Here is a 22692-nt window from a genome sequence, read left to right as displayed (position 1 = left end):
CTCCTCTCTATTCCCAAAGAATAATTCAGTCAATTAGGCCTACAACACACTGGAGTTTCTTCTTGTTATATTTGTCATTTAAGTTAACGGAGTTGTTCACCCTTTTGCTCGTTTATATCTGGGCAACGAGTTTTTTTTTTATTTTTTTTATTAGAGGAACTACTTGATTTAATATCAAATTTGTTGTTTGACGTGTGAAAATTGAAGGCTATCCATGATTGGAGTTTCTTCTTGTTTTATTTGTTGTTTAAGTTAACGGAGTTGTTCACCGTTTTGATCGTATACATCTTGGCAACGAGTGTTTTTAATTCGAGGAACTAGATTTAATATAAGTTTGTTGTTTGACGATTGGAATCACTAAAGGCTATACATCCGTATTTAGTATGGTGGTTTTTCTTTATATTAATCTTTAAAACGTAACGATCACGTCAGCTATGCAATCGATTACGAACTTATATTTTTATTTTGCATAACTAATTTTTGAGTCTAAATAAAACAATGATTTGTCATACAAACATACACGTACGATTAAGTGAATTTACAAAAATTGAGAATAATTACGTGTTATAGAATATCTAGAATATCTTGTAGGGCACATACCAACCATCTTTGTATTAATCTTAAAAAAAATAATGATTACGTCAGCTGCTCACATGCGTGCAATCGATTACGAACTTTATATAACTTTCTATTTTGCATAACTAATTCTTGAAATAAAACAACGATTTATCACACAAATAAACGTATGATTAAATGAATTTACAAAAATTATGAATACTTACACATTATAGATTATCTTATCAGGACATACCAACCAATAAGTGTCAATATCCCACGTACACATGACGACGGATTGTTAAAAAAAAAAATTAAAATCTCCTTTCAGACTCTCGAATCTTGATGATAATATAATGTGGTAGGTCTCTCATTCAGTGAGAGACCTTCTCTCCTCTGTGAGAGTTTTCCTCCCCTTTTGCTGAGGGTCTTCATCTTGTCCACCTTCTCAGGCGCTGACTCTGGTTTTGGCTGGAGTCGGTTGCCTCTTTTCCTTTTCTTCTTTTGTTTTCATCTCTTCTCGCCTTCTCTGTTGTGTTCTTCTCTTTTCCTTTTCTTCTTTTGATGCTTCTTCCTATTTTTCCCTCTGGCATGTCCTCTTCTTCATCTTCCGTCGGTATTCCTTTCCCCATCTCTTCCCCAGTCCAATCTTCAGCCATAGTTCCTTTTGAGTTCGTGTGTAGAGCTGGGGTGTTGTTCCTGGCTCAGGTGTTTCCCACACCACCACGTTCTCTTTGCCGTCTGCCGTTTTCGGCAGTGTTGCTCGTGGGTTTCCCCGAGCTTCTTCCCGGTAGTTGGCTAATCCCTCTTTGGTGCCAACTATCACCTATTAATGGCTGTGATCTGATTGCTGTTCGGGGTTGGCGGTAGTGTCTGAGACGGCGTTGCTTGGTGGTGGATGACGTTTCCTGTGGCTGGCCTGGATCTTTGTCGGTGGAGGAGTTTTTAGTAGAAGCTTCTCGATTGGTTGTTGGGTGTTTTTTTGGGTTTCACTGTTGTGGAGCCTCTTCCTTTTTTCTGTTGGTTTCGGCCCTTTTCTGTTTGTGTATAGTTATAGTTGGGTCTTTGGTTTGCTTGTACTTTTGGGCTTGTTGTTTTAATAAAAGCTGAGGGAGTTTTGACTGTAGTTTTGCTACAGTTAAACTTTTTTCTAAAAATATATATATATTATTGAAAATACTAGTGGATAATGAATGCCACAGTATTGAAAACATTGCCACAGTATTGAAAACATTGTCACAGCATTGAAAACCTTGGCAGAATATTGATATATGGAGATCATTTGTCAAAGGTGTGGTGTAAATATTCAAAATGTAATAATACGGAGTTGCTCTATAAATAGACCACTCCGACTGCTATCAATCGATATAGTAGAAGAGAACGAGAGAAAAGATCAATAACATCATCTATTCCTCCGTCTTTTATTTGTTATCCTCTTGTGCTATAGTTTCAGTGTGACATTTTATATCTGCCTCGCACCTACCACTAAAAGGTTATCTCTCTAACTTTGACCTATTTATAACACGTTATCAGCACGAGTCTCTAATATATAATCATTCTCTCATTTCTCTTCGCCGAACGAAAGAAAGAAAGAAAATGTTTCCCTTAAGGTTTTTTTTGTCTTCTTCCTCTGCCTCAACTGCGCGGTATACCGTTGCGATGAACTGTTTACTCCATGCCTGCTCTTAGTTCTCAACCTAATGGTTACATACATCTTTGATTTCTTATTTGGTGTAGAGATTGATTACTAACCCAGTATTTATGTTAATTTTATTGCAATCCAAGATGGTGCAGTACAATCGCCCATCTTGAACTGCAAATTTATTTTTACTGCGATCCAAGACGATGTGGCATCATTGCCTATCTTGGACTGCAGATTTAATTTTACTGCAAATTTTAGGTGGAACAGTATAATCGCCCACCCTACCTTGCATATTTAAATTTGCATGCTGTTTAATTTCACTGCAATTTTAGGTGGTGCGGTATAATCGCCAGCACTGTTCTGCGTATTTAAATTTTCCAGCTACTTGAGTGGTGCGGAATAATCGCCCATTCTATGTTACATTATTTCAATGAGAATGGTGCGGTACAATCGCCCTCCTCATTCACCCTGAAAATCTCGAGCCAGAAGTTTTGAGTGCTTATCATTTTGGCCTGAAGATCAAAATGAAAAATTTATAAAAACCAGAAGTTTTAACATTATATTCCTCCAGGAATACATATTAGTGCAAGTTCTTACCAATCTCATTTTCTTTCAGAAAAGAAAATGGCGAACTTGGCGAAACTTGAATTTGCTGCCCTGGAAGAATTACCTACCTGGGTACTGGATACCAAGATGCATTTAGAAGCAGGGAATCTTGGAGATACCATCAGGGAAGAGAGCAGCTCATCTCTCAAGATTGGGCAAAGGCCATGATTTTCATTCGTCGTCATCTTGATGAGGCGCTAAAGAGTGAGTATTTAAAGGTTAAAGATCCGTTAGCTCTCTGGAATGCCTTGAGAAATAGATACAATCACCAAACAACGGTGATTCTTCTAAGAGCTCGCTATGAGTGGACTCATCTAAGGATCCAGGACTTCAAGTCAGTGGCAGAGTACAATTCTGCGTTGTTCAGAATTACATCTCAGATGAACGTGCTCCTGCAGCAGCAGTATAGAGCGTGAGGCTACACTGAGTACAACCAGCTGATATCTGTGCTTTTAGTAGCTGAACAGAACAATAAGCTCCTAATGAAAAACCATCATTCCTGACCTACTGGATATGCACCATTCCCATAAATAAATGATGCTTCCCTCGAAATGAAAGCCATATCCTCTGGTGGTGATAATTATAAACGAGGACGTGGTCACAAGCGAGGTCGGTGGAATAGGAAAGGCAAGAACCATGGAGTTTAGTTTCACAACCAGGTTCCGAGGCATAATTTAGGTCCGAGCTTCAAAAATGTGAATCGCCACAAAGACAAAGCTCGTATGAACAATGATTCCAGGAACTCTGAAGGAGCCTGCTACAGGTGTGGTGGCAATGGGCATTGGGCGCATACTTGTCGTACCCCAAAACATTTGGTGGATCTGTATCAAGCCTCCCTCAAAGAGAAGGGTGTCGAGACCAATTTTCTCGACTAGGCTAAACCAATGGATATACTTGATCTGGTGTTTGACTTATCAGGGCAATTGAACACAACCCACCTAGATGGTTCAGAATTTATTGTGGAAAGGGGGAATGAAGTATACCGGTCTGACTAAATCATTTATGTTTGATGTACTTTTATTATGCTAAAAACTAGCATTTCAATTCAATAAAAGTGGCATTTCCTGTTATAAATTGTTTGTTAACTGTGATTCCATTTACTCAGAAAACATGGATAAAAATTGTGGTTATTCTCAGAACATGAGAAATGGCGAAGATATTTGTCTTGCAACAACGCAACCACACATACAATACTTCGTGATCGAAAGTATTTCTCAAGCTTAATACTTACAAGAGTAGGGGTAACAACAATATCAGGACCTTCAGATGTAATTGAAGGCTCAGGGAAAACCTAGATTATGTTACCAAATGGAACAATAATGTCCATACAGAATGTATTGTATGCTACTCGATCTACTTGAAATTTGTTGAGTTTCAAAGACATACGCTTAAATGGATACCACATTGAAACAAAAAATGCAGAAAATATGGAGTATCTATGCATTACCTCCAATGATACCCAGAAGCGTATATTGGAGAAGTTGCGTGGTCTGTCGAGTGGATTGTATTATACATACATAAGGAGAATTAAATCACATACTGTCATAAACCAGAAGTTCATTGATTCAAAGGTTTACATGCTTTGACATGACCGTCTGGGTCATCCAAGATCTACCATGATACGTAGGATCATTACCAACTCTAATGGACATCCATTAGTGAGCAAACACATTGTTATCCCAAATGATAACCCTTGCAAAGCTTGTTCTCAAGAGAAGTTAATAATTAGACCATCACAACTAAATATTGATGCTGAATCCCCATCATTTCTACAAAGAATTCAAGGGGATATTTGATGGCCTATTCAACCATGTTGTGGACCATTTTGATATTTTATGGTTTTAGTTGATGCATCTACACGATAGTCACATGTTTGTCTCTTGTCTACTCGGAATGTAGCCTTTGCAAGACTTCTTACTCAAATAATTAGGTTACAAGCACATTTCCCGGATTATCCCATTAAGTCAATCAGACTTGATAACGCTGGTGAATTTACGTCTCAAACCCTTGATGATTATTGCATGACATTGGACATTGATGTTGAACACCCTGTTCCTCATGTCCATACTCAAAATGGTTTAGCAGAAGCATTGATCAAGCGGTTTCAGTTAATAACTCGCACTTTGCTTATGAAAACCAGATTGCCAGTCTCTGCATGGGGACATGCCATCTTACATGTTGCATCATTGGTTCGATTGAGACCTATAGCCAACCATCAATACTCCTTAGTACAACTCGTGTTTGAACATCAACCAAACATTTCCCATTTACGAATTTTTGGTTGTGCTGTTTATGTCCCTATTGCACCGCCGCAACGCACTAAAATGGGACCTCAGCGTAGATTGGGAATTTACGTGGGTTTTGATTCACCATCCATCATTAGATATTTGGAACCCTTGACAAGTGATATATTTACAGCTCGTTTTGCTAATTGTCACTTTGATGAGACAGTTTTCCTGTCGTTAGAGAGAGAAAATACCGCTCCATAAGAACGGAAAGAGCTGACATGGGTTGTTCCCACATTGTCTCATTTTGATCCTCGCAGCATTCAATGTGAAAATGAAGTGAGAATGATCGTTCATCTTCAAAGCATTGCCAATCAAATGCCATATGCATTTAATGATGCTATAAAAGTGACAAAATCACATATACCAGCTGCAAATGCACCTACAAGAATTGATGTCCCAGTTGGACAAAATAAAGTGGCAGCAAATGATTCATCTGGTGCACGCCTGAAGAGTGGTAGATCCCCAGGTTCAAAAGATTCAGACCCTCGAAAAAGAAAGTCGAGGGCACAACTGAATCCAAATGAAATCATTCAGGAAGAGAAAATGAATGATAAATCCATAATTCATGATTCTGGACTTCCAGAAAAAGAAAATGTCCTTGATGAGACACATGTCCCTGAAGAGACTGAAGTACATGAAAGCAAAGAAATCTCCATAAATTATGCATGTACAAATGAATTGTGGGATCAGAATGAAATAATCATCGATGATATGTTCACATTCGCAGTAGCTACTGAAATCATCTTAAGTGATGATATTGAGCCCTGCTCTATTGATGAATGCAAACAGAGACAGGATTGGCCTAAGTGGAAAGATACAATCCAGGCAGAATTAAATTCCTTGGAAAGGCGGAATGTTTTTGGACCAGTAGTCCAAGCCCCGCCTAGTGTAAACCATGTGGGTTACAAATGGGTATTCACAAGGAAACGTAATGAGAAAAACGAGATTGCAAGATAAAAATCACGACTCGTTGCACAAGGCTTTTCTCAAAGATCAGGAATTGATTATGAGGAGACATACTTTCCTGTAATGGACGCAATTACGTTCCCTTACTTAATAAGTTTAGTGGTTTCAGAAAGACTTAACATGCGACTTATGGATGTCATCACCGCGTATCTATATGGAGAATTAGATACTGACATATATATGAAAGTCCCAGTGGATGTCATCTCAGCGTATCTATATCTATATGGAGAATTAGATACTGACATATATACGTGACATATATATGAAAGTCCCAGTGGATGTCATCACAGCGTATCTATATCTATATGGAGAATTAGATACTGACATATATATGAAAGTCCCAGAATGACTTAAGTTGCCTGAAACAAGTAACAAACCACGAGGTATGCTCTCGATCAAATTAAGGCAATCATTATATGGGCTGAAACAATCTGGACGAATGTGGTATAATCGTTTCAGTGAGTATTTGATCAAAGAAGGGTATATCAACAATATCATTTGCCCTTGTGTGTTCATTAAGAAATCCAATTCTGAATTCACTATAGTGGCAGTATATGTTGATGATATGAACCTAGTTGGAACTCCTGAAGAGCTCACTAAAACTGCTGAATATCTGAAAAGCAAATTTGAAATGAAAGACCTTGGAAAAATAAAATTTTGTCTCGGCCTGCAGATCGAGCATTGTGTTAGTGGAATTTTGGTCCACCAATCAGCTTACATTGAAAAAATTCTAAAACGATTTGGTATGGATAAGGCTTATCCACTCAGCACGCCAATGGTCGTTCGTTCTTTGGACATTAAGAAAGATCCATTCCGTCCAAAAGAAGATGATGAACTGGTCCTTGGTCCAGAAGTACCATATCTGAGTGCAGTAGGTGCTTTGTTGTATTTAGCACAATGTACTAGACCAGATATAGCTTTTTCAGTTAATTTGTTAGCAAGGTATAGCTCTGCTCCAACAATTCGCCATTGGAAGGGTATCAAAGATGTATTGCGATACCTTCGTGGGACAACAAGCATGAGTCTCTTCTACTTAAAGAACTCCACAAATGACCATGTCCTTATTGGATATGCATATGCTGGTTTTCTCTCTGATCCGCATAAAGCCCGCTCACAAGCTGGATATGTGTTTAAGAATGGAGATATAGCAATCTCATGACGCTCAACCAAGCAAACATTAGTTGCTACATTTTCAAATCATTCAGAAATACTTGCTTTACATGAAGCAAGTCGTGAATATTCTTTGTTAAGATCAATGATCTATCATATCCAGAATTCTTGTAGTCTAACTTTGAAGACAGACAATCCAACTATCATCCATGAAGATAATGCAGCCTGTGTTGCCCAAATGAAGGAAGGATTAATCAAGGGCGATAAGACTAAACACATATCTCCAAAGTTTTTCAGTGCACATGAGCTTCAGAAGGCTAAAGTTATTGAAATCAGACAAATTCGTTCAAATGAAAATCTGGCAGACTTGTTCACCAAATCTCTACCAAAGTGCACGTTTCAGAAGTTAGTGCAAAGTATCGGATTACGTCGACTTACCAAATAGCTAAATTTGGAGAATGTGAAATCAGGGGAGATACATATCAGGGGGAGCATCCATGATACATGCTTATTGTACTCTTTTTCCTTCGATTGGGATTTTTCCCACTGGATTTTTCCTATCAAGGTTTTAACGAGGCAACATAAGCATACTTAACACTATATCAACAATCCAGGAAAAGTTGTACCCTTTTTCTTTCGCTATGATTTTTCACACTGGGTTTTTCCAAGTAAGGTTTTAAAGAGGGAATTGATGTTGATATGTGGGCATTCAAGGGGGAGTATTGAAAATACTAGTGGGTAATGAATGCCACAATATTGAAAACATTGCCACAGTATTGAAAACCTTGTCACAACAATGAAAACGTTGGTAGAATATTGATATGTGGAGATCATTTGTCAAAGATGTGGTGTAAATATTTAAAATGTAATAATAGGGAGTTGCTTTATAAATAGAGCACTCCAACTGCTATCAATCGATACATCATCTATTCATCGGTCTTTTATTTATTATTCTCTTGTGCTATAGTTTCAGTGTGACATTTTACATTTATCTCGCACCTACCACTAAAAGATTATATCTCTAACTTTGACCTATTTATAACATATATATATATATATATATATATATATATAATGTGGTAGGTCAATAAGAAGCACATCATTTTGATCTTTTGAACTTTGAACTTCGAACTTGGAGGCTAATAAACTATAATTCAATGATTATGACCGATAATGGCCGTCCATTCCACTGAATATTCCATCTAAAAGATATTAGGTCCCAACCAATCTCCTAGGTTGACACATGGCAATAGTGGTTTATGAATCTCCATATCCTAAAAACAAGATTACAAGACCTCATGAAATTGATATCTCAAAACGCACATCATATACCGGTACTCTATTAAATACCAAAGACTTTTATGTCACGATCATACTGTTATTCTTATTTTAAATATTGAATGCTATGATAACACGTTTGCGAGTCATAAAAGATGTTCTTTGACCATGATTACACAGAAAGAAAGAGTGGGACCTGTGAAACCATGCTGAGACGGTCACGGTTGTTGCCGGCCACGAGTGCATTGACATCTACGGTGCAATCGATGTCAAAATCTTCGTTTCTCAAGCATGAAAACAATTAGAGCAGACCACGTATGTATTGGAGGAAGCAGAGAATCAAGGCAAGGGAGATGATCTCAAGGAGATGGGTACGTGTGCAAATCCAAAGGGCCCAAGTGGTGCAACATGGAGGTTCTTTGGATAGTCCATATTTGAGACGTGCTGGGCTTTTCTTGCGGCCGCCTGCATTTCATTTCTATGCATTTTTCATGATTCATCCCATGTGCAATTGACTGAGACGAACTCAACCTATTTTGAATATGCTAATACCGGTCTCTTTCTTTGCCCCTTTATGGAATCTTGATAATGATTAGTTACAGTTCTAAACTAGTTTTTCTAATAATCAAAGATGGATAATAAGTTCAAGAAGTCTAATTAGTATTTTAGTATTCTTTATTTGTAATAAGTGAGATGTCATAAGTTTAAATCTCGTATATAACGAGTTTGATATCAGATTATTATAACTAATTCATTGTGTTACTTATGAGAAATCTCTAATCTCACAGTAGGGCTGAAAAAGTGAATGTGATATAAATACATTGAACTTGTATAGGATTCACACTTCTATAATGGGCCAGAAAATTTGATTGTGATATCAATTTATTAAACTCATGAGTTCAATATATTAGACTCATAAGTTCAATATATCAAACTCATGAGTGTGGTACACTCACACTAGTGTAGCAATAATGTTATAGAAATTAAACTCAGGATGCCGAATTTTTATATGAATAAATATCACTCACATGAACCACTGTAGAAAGTTTAGTGTGAATATGTCATTCTAATAAATAAATAAAGGTTAAATAAGTTGAAGAATTGTACTGCCAACAATGATGAGAAATGCTAAGCAAACTCTCTCAAAGTGGAACTCTGTATTGATTTTTCCCTAATGTTTTTGACACAAAGTTTTATAATGTTAGCATGAAAACTGTGCAAAAACATAAAGTGACGGAGAACACACAAAAAATCCCATTTTTTGGAGAGTCTCATTACCATTTATCAACTACAATAGGATCTTTCAGTTTCCAATGCCCTTAAAGATACTGAAAACACAAAGTACTCCTTTATAAGATAATGGCCAAACTTTTGGATCCCAAACATCTTATGTTTATTTAACTATTTTAGTTTTGCCCAAGCCATTTCAACTAGGCAAAAGCCCTATCAAATTCCACCAAGGCTTTTCTGCCTAGTTCCTCGGAGAAGAGTTTTGCCTACGTGGCACAGCAAAAGAAGTCAAATCGTTTTCGTGAATTTATGAGATCATTCGAACATTAACTTACTATTTTGAGTTGAGTATTACTAAAGAGATTAAGGGTTAGTTTGGTATTACTGTATTTTGAGAAAAAAATTGCTTTTATTGTGTTGTGAGAATAAATAACTGTGAAATAAAGCAGCAGAGTGTTTGGTAAACTTTTTTGTAAAAGTGCTTTTGAAAAAAAAACAGTATTATAGTGTTTGGTAAACTTTTATGTAAAACAATTGTGAAAAAAAAAGCCGGTTTTTCAAAGCTGGGTTTGCAGCTTCTTGTTTTTTACTTTTTTTTTTTCATCCAAAACTGTGAAAAAAAACTGAAGCTGAATGTTTACCAAATACAAAAACAGCTCCCAGCTTTTTTTTATACTAACTTTTTTCACCAAACCAGACCTAACTATTATTTGTAAAGTTATTAACTTAAGCATTGAGGCAGTGACAGAGCTTGCATCTTAAAACCGAATGGGTTGATCTTACATACTAACCTAATTAAAACAAATATCGAAACCAGGCAAAGCTTTAACACCGTCGTTCGGATTTCTTGATTTTTATAGATACTGTTAAAACAATCTAAATAATATCTGATCCATATTTCAACAAGCCCTTAAACTTCAAAGTTACAATTTGAACATATTCTTAAAATTCAAATTCAAATTTTAAATTTTCAATAGTGATTCCATCTATCAGAAAAATAAAATTTGACTAGTAACTAAGGGAAAGAGAAATACGACAAACTATGGCTGATCACTGAAGAGGAGTGTACGAGCGTCTTTGTAGATTCAAAGTACAACACATGATATCTATTAACTATGCGAATGTTCATAGTTAAAGATCTTTGTCATCCTATTTCATCGAATCCACTCTTCCAACACATGATAACTATGTGAATGTTCCTAATCTCCTAAATTCATTGAATGCACGAGATTCCAGCACACCTTACCAGAGCAAGATAAAATTATGAAGCAAGGATTGATTGCGTTGGTTTCTAATGCTATCAAGCAAATTCCTTCATGTGCTTAAAGATCTTTGCACACGAAGAGAGGGTTTCGCTTTCTCAGGAAGTTAATGCACGTAAATCCTAACTAAGTGCAAGGAACCATGCAGGTTCAATATTTCTTACGTCACTAGAGATCATCAACCCAAGAAGGCCGCGATAGCCATCATACATGCAAGAAGGCAGTCAGACACCCAGACACCCGTTAAGACACTTCTTAGAAACCGAGAAAATATCCAATTCCAGTCAGGGGTAAGATTCATCATTCATCTGCTAGACATACCACATAAGCCAATAGTAGTATGAATGAGACAAATCTGAGAGTAAGTCATTAAGTTGATGCTTTATGGTGGATTGAAATGAATAAATCTCTTTTCATGCGTTGTTCATCTTCTCCTTTCAACAAAACTTAGCAGTTGACTTTTAGTTTCTGACTCTACAATCTTATCTTGGTCATTCAAACATGACATAATTAAGAGAGTGAGATTTCAAATTTTGAGCTCGTATTGAATTGTCATATGGCCCAATATAAAAGAAAATAAATTGACATTTGAACCATAGTAATTAAGACAGAGACTATTGACGCAACTTACATGCACGGTGGAAAAAACTGGGTTTTTGTAAATTCACTCAACCACATTTTTCTCAAATATTAATATTTGGTTTCTGTTTCTTTTCTATTTTTTCTCCAAAAATAGACAGTTATGAATGTGGGAGATGTGGCATGCACGTGTGGATGGAGTCAGCTGAGGCCAGCTGTGACGTGGGATAACACGTGTGAACAGTGTCAAAATATGGGAACGAGACTAACGTGAGCAGGAGAGATTTTTTTTAGGATTCTGCTATTCATACACCCATTTTTGCTTCACACATATCCTTTTGTTAATTTTTACCATTTGATCTTCTTTAATTCAGTCGATTTGACAGCTGTAAATTAAGAGGGTATGTATAAAGTAAAAATGGGTGTGTGGATAGCACATCCCATTTTTTAATGTGATCAAAACACAGATGGTATACCACATATTACTATACAAATGGTGAAATATGTGTTAAAAAGCTAATAACTTAAAAAATACAGTTTTCCACCACTTATATAAAAACAAATAGTATATTATTCGTGTTCCAATCATAATAAAAAAAATTTCTACAAACCGTAATCCAGGCACAATAAAAAAAAAAAAAAATTCCCTGAGCAGGGAGCTAGCAGTAAGCTGGCGCCATCCACAACAGAACAGCCTCTCTCTCTCTCTCTCTCTCTCTCTCATACAGTGGTTTTACAAGGCACTTGGTTTAAGGAAGCTGTAACCCTGTATCACCCAGATTGCCACCCAACCCACGTGAATTGCTTATTTGGATTAGGGTTTACTAACTCTCTTATAATCGACTTAATGAATTTTTGAGGATTACAGTAAGTTTTACATCAATCAATGACTAACAATCACTTACGAGTAAGCGGTTTAGGAATTTATTTTGGGTGAGGGATGAAAATCGTGAACTGTTTTGATCAGTTGAGGTTATAAACAAAAGTCATTGGCAATTATGTCAGCATGTCCATGTGTTGAAACCTGTGGTTGCATTGCATCATGAAATGGGGTGGTTTTGGTGTACGTGGAAAGGAAACAATGACATGTCAACCGAGAGTGAGGGCAAAGCAATTGGCTGAGAGAGAGAGAGAGAGAGAGAGAGAGAGAGAGAGAGGGGTTTTTGCCTAAAATGGCATAAGAAAAAAGAGGAGAGGAACCCAGAAAACAAGGTTCAGGAGAGGGAAAGGAGCCAAATACACGACACTTTCAGCGGCGGAGGAGAAATGTGGCCCTCAGCATGGTGCTAAATTTGTACGGAACTGATGGCTCAGTAGCGCAAACTAACCTGAGATTCTTCCACGTATCAGGCCACGAGTTGCCCAAACAAGATTTGTGGCTACACTTGTATCACCTACAGGCCTGGACTTGGCCTCACCATGTGAAATTCACATTCATAATGTTTTGTTTGGTATCGGATATACGAATTTACAGTATTATAATTTGAGTACACCCTTAGGTATTGTACATTAGTATAGTCATCGTTGAATAATCAGATTTAGAACTTTTTTTTACAGACAATAGAATATCTGTTTTAAACTAGGGGAAAGGGGATGTGAACACGGAATCTCAGGAAAGAGAAATGTTTTTAACCAATTGAGCAACATGATATTTTTAGTTAGATTTTGTATCAAAATCTTTCTAATAAAGATATGATTCGCATTATTAGTAAGCTCTATTTTTATTAAAAAAAATATACAAAAAATGACACAAATATATAGCAAGTGTAATATTATTATTATTCTTTTGTAAATGTCCCATCGATGTATATGGACGAGGTGGGGGTAAAGGAAGGTGGGGATGACCCCTATAGAAAAAGGGACCAAAGCAAGGTGTTCCCATAAAACTACTGACGCCTGTCCCAAACACCTCCTACCTACAAACCTCTCTTTCTCCATACCACTATTATAAAACCCAACCCACCACTCGATTTATTCATCCTTTCTTTCACTCACCACTAGCATAGCTACTTGTTCAAGCCACCCAACGCCACCTCTCAATCCCTCCCATCACCACTTCCACCACCATGCAACTTTTTGCTTCATCAACTTTTTTGCATTCTGATTTTGTTCTTCTTCTGATTCCAGTCCTGCTGCTCTTAGGCCTTGTCCTCCAATGGCGCCACCCCAAGCACAAACGCCTCCCCCCTGGCTCAATGGGTTGGCCTTACATAGGAGAGACCCTCAAGCTTTATACTGAAAACCCAAATTCTTTCTTCTCTACCAGGCAAAAACGGTACACACAACTCATATCACAAGAACCCCATGTTGTCCTGGGAATTCTCCTCATCGTAGCTAGTTTTTCTCTCTTTTCTTTTTCTCCAAACAAGTTTCTTAATTGGTTGTATCATATTCACTAGCGCTTACAGAGTATATATACAGTTTTTGCATACAACATGTGTATATATACATATATAACTTTTTACTTATACACGTGATAATTTATACTATATTAATCTAAACTACAAAGAGGAGATTCGAACTTGAAGGAAACTTAGCTAAGCACAAGTCCAATATATAGTCTCGCTTGGAAAACTAAACATATATATATATATATATATATAACGAGTTAATATGAGAAAGAGATGACACACAACGGTTGTTTTTATTGATTTGTTGTAGGTATGGAAATATTTTTAAGACGCATATATTGGGGTGTCCTTGTGTGATGATTACAAGCCCAGAAGCAGCAAGAATGGTTCTTGTGAGCAGGGCACATCTGTTCAAGCCGACCTATCCAAGAAGCAAAGAGAGAATGATAGGACCGGAAGCAATATTTTTCCACCAAGGGGCCTACCATTCAAGGTTGAAGAAGATGGTTCAGGCTTCCCTTTTGCCTAGTGCAATAAAAGAGTCGGTCTCAGAGATTGAACAAATTGTTATCAATCTTCTCCCCACTTGGAAGAACAACACCATCAACACTTTGCAAGAGATGAAGAGGGTATATCTGTCAGTTCATCGACTCTTTTTTTTGACTTTTTTGCATGTCTCTGAGCATTGGAATCTTAAAGTTTGTTCCTTTTCTGGGCTTGGCATGTCAGTATGCTTTTGATGTGGCAATGATTTCAGCCTTCGGAAACAAAAGGGAGTTTGAAATGGAAGGAATTAAACATCTGTATCAATGCCTTGAGAAAGGCTACAATTCCATGCCTCTTGATCTACCTGGAACTCCCTTTCACAAAGCCATGAAGGTATTTATGTATATGTTGTGATTGTCTCTATTGTGGTCCACCCAATTTTCCAAATTCAACAAATATCATTGGAGATTTGGCTTTTTTTTTTTTTTAGTTTCTTGCGCATTCAACTTTAATACATACATCATAAGCTTCTCTTAATTTATCTCGAAACATTTGACCTTTATTGATTTCTGACATGTGTGAAAGAAATTATTATTTTACTTTTAATGAGTTAGTCATGTAAATGCATGTGTCAAGACCCAGTTAATTATTTATTTTTATTTTTATTTTTTATACTTTTGGTGAGTTATATATGAGATCAAATATTTTGTACTTATTTTGTATGTGACCTCTTTACGATCTTTATTATTAATTGACAAATATTAAGTTTATAACAATAAAGTTATAAAAAAATGTTGAATTTATTAACACGTGTTAATTAAACAATGGAGGTCACGAAAATGCCACACAAATTGGATGCAAAAAATTTGAACACGTTATTTATGCACATGTATCAAGAAATATTGATATGCAAGAACTAATTTCTTCTTGCAAACAAATCAAAGTTTGGCTTGCATAAATAAAGTTTTCTTTTTAAGATTTTTAATGATATATGTCAAGACTTTATTAATTTGCAGCTGAGGAATTACTCCTTTGAATGGTCTACTTAGTACTACTAGAGAATAGAGTATGGAGTTGCTAACTAATGTTGAACAGGCAAGGAAGCTTCTCAATGAGACATTGAAAAAAATGATAGAAGAGAGAAGGAAGAGTCATAAAGAAGATAGTGGTGGCTTGTTGAGAGTAATGCTGGGAGCAACAGACCAGAATAATAAGCTTAATTTGCAGCTTAGTGATTCTCAAATTGCTGACAATATCATTGGGGTAATCTTTGCTGCTCACGATACCACTGCAAGTGTCCTAACTTGGCTCATTAAATATCTCCACGACAATGCCGATCTCCTAGAAGCTGTTACTGTAATTTTTCTCTCATTAGTTAATCTTCCCAAAGAAAAAAAAAATACCAATATTGCGTTTTAATTAATATATACACATGCATATAGACATTGACTAGTTTGATGTTTCAGAGAGAACAAGAAGGAATTCGATGCCAATTGGTCAATGAGAATCGTGGGCTTACGTGGGATGATACTAGGCGCATGCCCTTAACTACCAGGGTAAAATAATCATTTCATAAAATTCTATACGGAATATATGTTCTATTGTCACACTATCAATTAATTAGATTTTGAAGTTGACAAGTCTTACAACAATACAATGACTTTATCCTAGTAGTAATCTCTTAGGATATTCATGTTTTAACCTAGATGCTTGTGCTGCAAGATTGGGTATTTGGACCACCCTTTTTTTTTTTTGACAATATGATTAATAGTCCAGAATCTCATTCTGATAAGATAAGTACGTATGTTTACGATTATATGTTTTTATCAGAATGATTTAAGTGGGTGTGAAAATGAATGAAATATCTCATCAGGTGATTCAAGAAACTCTAAGAACAGCAAGTATACTGTCCTTCACATTCAGAGAAGCAGTGGAAAACGTGGAGTTCGAGGGTTATTTTATCCCTAAAGGTTGGAAGGTGCTGCCTCTATTCAGAAGCATTCATCACTGTGATGATTTCTTCCCTCAGCCCGAAAAGTTTGACCCTTCAAGATTTGAGGTAATAAAACCTTAGCCAAAGAAACAAATAAATTATATAATCTCAAGATAATGAATTTATAATATCCCTTGGATCTCTTCATCGTCTGTGTGACCAGTGCTGTGTCTCTGGGGCAATATTCAACAAGTGGGTCATATGCTCATGCAGTAGACTGTTATACTTTATCTTATTTTGGCCAGAAACATAAGGTTATCAATGGCTGGAGGATTATCCTGGTCATGTCCTTTTCATTCTTATATGAATCTTCCTCTCTATTTACAAGGATCTGGGTCTGGCTCATGAATATCTTTCTAAGTTTCAGGTCACGTGACTTTGTTTTGTTTTTGTAGGCACTTAGGAATTAAAAATTTGAATATATATTTAGTCATTATTTTTTATTACAACTTGAACGCAGAACATATATAGTGAGTTGAAAAGAAATATCATATATTCATCGACACTATCCACAATTTTGTATTCATTCTTGTTTACTTGCTAGAAGTCTAAAACTATATGTGGTAAACGAAATTTGAGAATATTCAGTTAAGTTATTGTTAGAAATTGTCGTGGATTATTGGTTGAAGTGATGCTTTAATGTATTTATCTGTTTTTGGGTTTTTGTGATTGTGTGATGGTGCAGGTTCCACCAAGACCAAACACTTTCATGCCGTTTGGAAATGGCGTGCATTCTTGTCCAGGCAGTGAGCTGGCCAAGCTTGAGATGCTCATCCTCCTCCATCACCTCACCACTGCTTACAGGTAATTCTCTCTATGCCTCTCTCTGCACATCTTCTAATAGCATTGCCAACAATATTTATAACGTGACAAATCTGTGAAAAATAATGAGATGAGAATTCCTACGGAGACTCACCCCAAAAGCCATTCCCCCCAGACTCGTGGGCCATCTGGAGTTTATGCCTTAATCCATATCAGTTAAGGCCCATTTCTAAAAGTAGAAAATAAAATATCAACAATGTTATTCTAATCATGTTTTTGTACCACAATTGTATACCATCTTAGGTGGCATCTAATGTGGATAGTCACATCATCTAAATTAATCAGCATTTAGTTTCAAAATGTTAATCAATAATTAATAAAAAGATTGTTAATTAAATGATGATTGTGGTATATGAGAAATCTTCTTCTGCCACCTAAGATTATCTAAGTGTTTTAATTAATAAAAAAATTGAAATTAAATGATGTATCTTGTCCAACTCAACCTAAGATGGTAAATAAATGTGGTATAAAATTGTGGTAAGAATAGCATTACTCATAAAATATACAAATTTATTCATTATATAAAGTGACACATGTATGTTATTCATACTATGTTTTTGTACCACATTTTCATACCACTTTAGGTGGCATTTGATGTGCACGGCCACATCATTTGAATTAATTAGATTTTAAATTTAGTTCATTATTTAATAAACTAATAATTAAAAAAAAACTAGTTAATTAAATGATGATTGTGGTATACGATAAGTTTTTCTCCTTCCTTTCCTTGGGTTTTGCAAATTTTTCAAATGATGTGGTTATCCATATCAGATGCCACCTAAGGTGATATAGAAATATAATATAAAAACATAATATGAATAACATTACTCAGTTTTTACTGGACCTTCTCTTCGGCATAAACCCCATTAGCATTGCCACCGTGCCGAAAACCGCATCATGGGATACTTGAAAATTCATCAACAACCAAAAACACAATTATAAACACTAAAAAATTCTTCATCAACGTCATTCGATAAATCCACGGTTCTATCTGCTCTTCAGTCCGAACATTCTTTTAAACTTCAGATGTCTAGTTGAGTCTAGGCGATTCTCTGTAGCATTTCTAATTTTTTTTTTTTTTTAAGTAGTATACTAATTTTTTTTATTACTAATGATAATAAAATAATTTTAATTATGACGTTTATAAGATTAAATAAAATATTTTTAATTATGACATTTATACGATTAAATAAAACGAAAAAATGTTCTCGTTTTCTTTTAATTGTAAAAGTGATTTGTCCCCTCTTAGTTGACCAGAGCCTAGAGGGCAGGGGTCGGGAGATGATTGGTGGTCCAATCCAATGGTCCTTCCTTAGGCTGTGGAAGTGGTCCTTCCTCCACTGAGGGCGAGTGGCCGGGCATTAACATTATATACTAGGGTTTCTTAGTAGAAAACTAAATTGTAATTTAAATTTGCAAATTAAAAGATGGGTTACTAACAAAAATGAGCATGTGTATCAATCCTTAAGTAATAACTTAATCATAAACTTCTATATCTTTTAATTTTCAAAATTTTATTTAAAATTTTAATCTTTCTAATATTATCCTATTATGATATATGTCCATCCCAAACTAGATTCGTTCAGTTTGCATGTTTACTTCAACACGTGGCATGCATGCACCTAGCATTAACTAGTTAAACATAACTTAACTCTTACCAACTTTTGAATTTTTTCCCCTGAGATCCGTAACATGGATCCTTGTAGATGTAGCGTTTTGCTGTATCGACGAAAAATAATTAAGTTTATGTATTTTGATGTGAGTTCGATTTTCATTAATTCTCTTCTTCCAAATAACAAATAATTTAATGCACTAACACTATCAGTTGTACAAAAAAAAAAAAAAAAATAAAATAAAATAAAATACAGACAAACATGAATCTAATCAATTATCAATAAAATTTTCACACGACGAAAAGAATGAACATTCTCTCGGGTAGTTACATATCTTTTCAAGTTCTTTTTCAAATTTGAGTAATTAAAATTGAAGTAAAATTTAAAAAATTAAAACAATAACATCAATACTAAACGAATATATACTAGACCCATCCAACTGTTTAACCGTCCATCTTTGCCTTCTTACTAGATCCTTCCAACTGTTTAACTGTCCATCTTTGAACTCTCCTCCTCCGGCAGCTCCTCTTATCGCCGGTCGAAACTCGAGTCTTCCATTTCTCTCGTCTCTCTTTCATGTCCTTTCTCGTCCCATTTCCATTAGGGGTTGAAACATTCTCCTCTCCTTCTCCCTCCGTACATACACAAAAATAGTTAGCTATTTTCCAGAAATCATATGAGCCAATAGATTTGAATAGTGATCTCTACTATGATGTACGTAGCCATCAGTTGTATCATACAGCTACAGGTAGGACCTTCCTCTAACCCTAATCAACTATTAGGATAGAGACACTCTTGAGTGATATTAGATCTCACAGATCGTGAGACATCTGCCATTTCCGTTCATAAATCTCTGGTCTCATTTGAGGAGTCTAGGCCTCATAGGGTATCCTCTACGTTGTAGATTGGCGTACCACAGGTCCACATGTCAAAACAAAGTTTACTTGATATATCACCAATCAAGGGTGGAGCCACTAAGGGATGAGAGTAGTTTCGGGCTCATGCTAACAACGGTGTAAGAGATTCTCCGGTGGCCCAAAATTTGAATTCTTGTGATGAAGTTGAGTCAAACGACGTGGTCGTTTTTTTTATTATAATAGTTTTGTTGTTTTCTTTTTGCGGTTTAGTGGAACAGTGAGTTTAGGGGTGGGGGTAATTTATTCCCATAGCAACATAATCATTTTTTTTCAACGTAATCAACTATTATTTGCACACCTCTTTGCCCTCCTTTTTTTATCAAACAATTTAAACCATATTTCTTTTTATTTTCTTTAAATATTAAATTTTTTTTAGTGGTTATCTCCTCTCTATCTGCCACTTAGTTGTACTGTACAATTCTTTTGATTCACTCTATTAAATTTAATTGGTTTTTCAATTTTGTAATGATTACTTCAATGGCCCATGTTATAAGGTCAAAATTTTCTCTCCATATATGAAAGCCCTCCGTAACATAGAATGGTGACTCCACCAATAATCATTAATATTCAAGCTGATTAAAATTTGATTTCATAACATGTCATACAATTGGCCAGCTGTACTCTGTCTAGATGGAATGGCTATGATACAATTGTTGTGCCAGCTATTGACACGGGTGGCCACCATAGCTCTGTTCTGCATGTTCTGCACCACAACATCATGCTCAAGTGTGTCCACATCAAATATCTCACAAGAACATGCATGCAGATATGATTAGTTAGGCACATGATTTTGTTAGCATCCAAAGCTATACAGCACTTTGGCTAAACAAATGAGTTTGACGTTGTTGCTGACAATAACACTGATATTTAGCGATGTGATGGCTACCAACTAAATAGCCATATGCTTCTTACACGATGACACATTTACTAAAGTAGTGATTAGAAACATAAATAGTTTCTTCATATATATATATATATATATCAAACTATGAATTGACAATACAGAAAATGCTTTGGCTAAGTTTTGTATGATTGGTATTGATCAGATGGCAGGTGGCGGGAGATGAGGAAGGGATACAGTATGGCCCTTTCCCAGTACCCAAACAGGGATTACCAATAAAAGTAGTCCCAAGAAACAAGAAGGCGACTTAATCAAGCTAAGCTTCTGAGTTCTCGACGTCAATCCAATATTTTCCAATGGGGCCAAAAGCAAGCATACCCCATTGAGCCTTTTTTACTTTAATTCCATGTTGTTTTTTCCTTTTTCAAATCTGTCGTTAGGAATCCTATGTTTCTCCTACCTCACTTCACTTGGGTACGTGAATTTGTCTGGTTTGCTGGCTAGCATAAGATCATGATCTGTCAGTGTCGAACTGTGAATCTAAATGTGTGATAGAAATGTGTTTCTGTGCATAAGAAAATTTTCAAAGCGCAAATTAAGATGTGTGCATTATTATTTGGTTTAGCAGCACAACATTTCTCATGGACGGCAATTCTCGATGAAAAAACAAAGGAGATGGATGGTAAGATATGTTGTTGAACGTGTGAATAACAAAAGGATGAGAGGGAAGATCAGATGTGTGTGGTTTTGGATTGTGGATGAAGTAACTTTCAGTTATCATTGATTTTTCCTGTGAATCTGAAGCCAACTAGGCCAAGCTGGAGGTCTGGCCCATGTGTTATTAACCCTAACACAGTCAGGAACCAACTGACCCGTCCTATTTTAACAATACCGATACTGTCCTAAACTTTACCATCTGGTCAATCCGTCAGGTGTGAGATTTTTACCACAAAGGGCCTTCGTATTAGTTAGAGTAGGGTAATCCTATTTAAACCCATTGTGGGACATTTAACACTCCCCCTCACGTGTAATCCTATTTAGTGGTTTACACGTGGAGATCCACATTGGTAATTGAAACTCAGAGGTCGACTCATGTTGGGCCCACTTGTTTTCAATGGAACTCAACGGTCGTCTCTATATTAAGAGTTCAGACTTGTTTCTTTATGGATGACAAGCTCATTGGCTTGAGCGGGCCCGAAACTGTGGGCTTTGATAGCCTGTTGGAATTTTGGATCGCCGGGCTCGTCCTACTTTAACGACACCGATACTGTCTCCAACTTTACTACCTACCAAATTTGTCAAGTGTGGGGTTTTACCATAAAAAATCTCAATATTAATTAGAGTAGGGTAATCCTATTTAAACCCATTATGGGACTTCATCCCCACCGATGTGGGACATTTAACAAAATGTGCATGGGTATGGAGGGTGTGCACGCTAGAATTCCACGTCGGGCAGTGTCTCAGCACATAACATTGAAGCCTACGTGGAAGACTAAGTAATTCCAGTTGAACTACCGGTGTGCTGGGAGGAGGAAACTTGGTCAAATATAAGGCCAAAATGTTATAACTTAAGGAAAACTAGAGCTTGAGAGGGATGGTATTTGTCCAAGAAAATCATTGGGAGGGATGTTTAATTGATGATTCCAGTTGTCTTGGCTTGCTGAGCCTTTCGAGTGCACACAATAAATTTGTGCCAAAAAGATACAAATTTGACCAATAATCCCTCCAAATTGATCACATCAAATAGGTTACAATGTTTGTGATGCCAAAAATGTAGACGACGGAACAATGCGATGTTTCGGATCCGATGCTTACACATGGGCATGGCTATCGTGAGTCACCCCGCAAAAGTGCATGGACAACTGATCATAGCATTATCCATTATATATAGTTAAGATTAAAACAATCATATTTAGAAAACATCTTTCTGCACTACAAGAAAAACATCTATTTACTTAATTAGAGACAGATGACTGTTTTTACTAACCTATAAAGACAATGCAACTACAAATTAATCATGTTTGTTCAATTGGTATAACTATTGAGGTTTAGGGACATTAAATAAGATATGTCTCTCAATTTTTACATGAAATTCAATTTAGTTGACGATGGAACAATACGGTGTGTTGGATCTGATAATTATGCACAAGCGA

The 22692-nt window shown here is 36.2% G+C and overlaps 1 protein-coding gene across 2 annotated transcripts; it reads left to right on the top strand.

Moving 5' to 3' along the window:
- Positions 1-13398: 13398 nt before the first annotated feature.
- Positions 13399-21134, top strand: CYP707A2 (cytochrome P450, family 707, subfamily A, polypeptide 2). Of its 2 annotated transcripts, none has more exons than XM_068454845.2 (8): positions 13399-13791; positions 14178-14496; positions 14597-14746; positions 15449-15709; positions 15820-15909; positions 16227-16412; positions 17032-17150; positions 20745-21134. In XM_068454845.2, the coding sequence occupies exons 1-8, from the start codon at positions 13583-13585 to the stop codon at positions 20848-20850; spliced, it is 1440 nt and encodes a 479-aa protein (XP_068310946.2). In that variant the 5' UTR covers positions 13399-13582; the 3' UTR covers positions 20851-21134. The 2 variants fall into 2 exon arrangements, with proteins under 2 accessions (XP_068310946.2, XP_088547578.1); XM_088691452.1 differs by lacking the exon at positions 20745-21134 and adding an exon at positions 18418-18627 and having other exon boundaries at positions 13470-13791.
- Positions 21135-22692: the final 1558 nt, after the last annotated feature.

This window comes from Pyrus communis, chromosome 3 (genome assembly GCF_041283825.1).
Source record: "Pyrus communis isolate YQ-2024b chromosome 3, ASM4128382v1, whole genome shotgun sequence".
Classification (NCBI taxonomy): Eukaryota; Viridiplantae; Streptophyta; class Magnoliopsida; order Rosales; family Rosaceae; genus Pyrus; species Pyrus communis.
The sequence above is the reverse complement of the archived record's forward strand: the minus strand, read 5'-3'. Positions and strand labels throughout refer to the sequence as shown.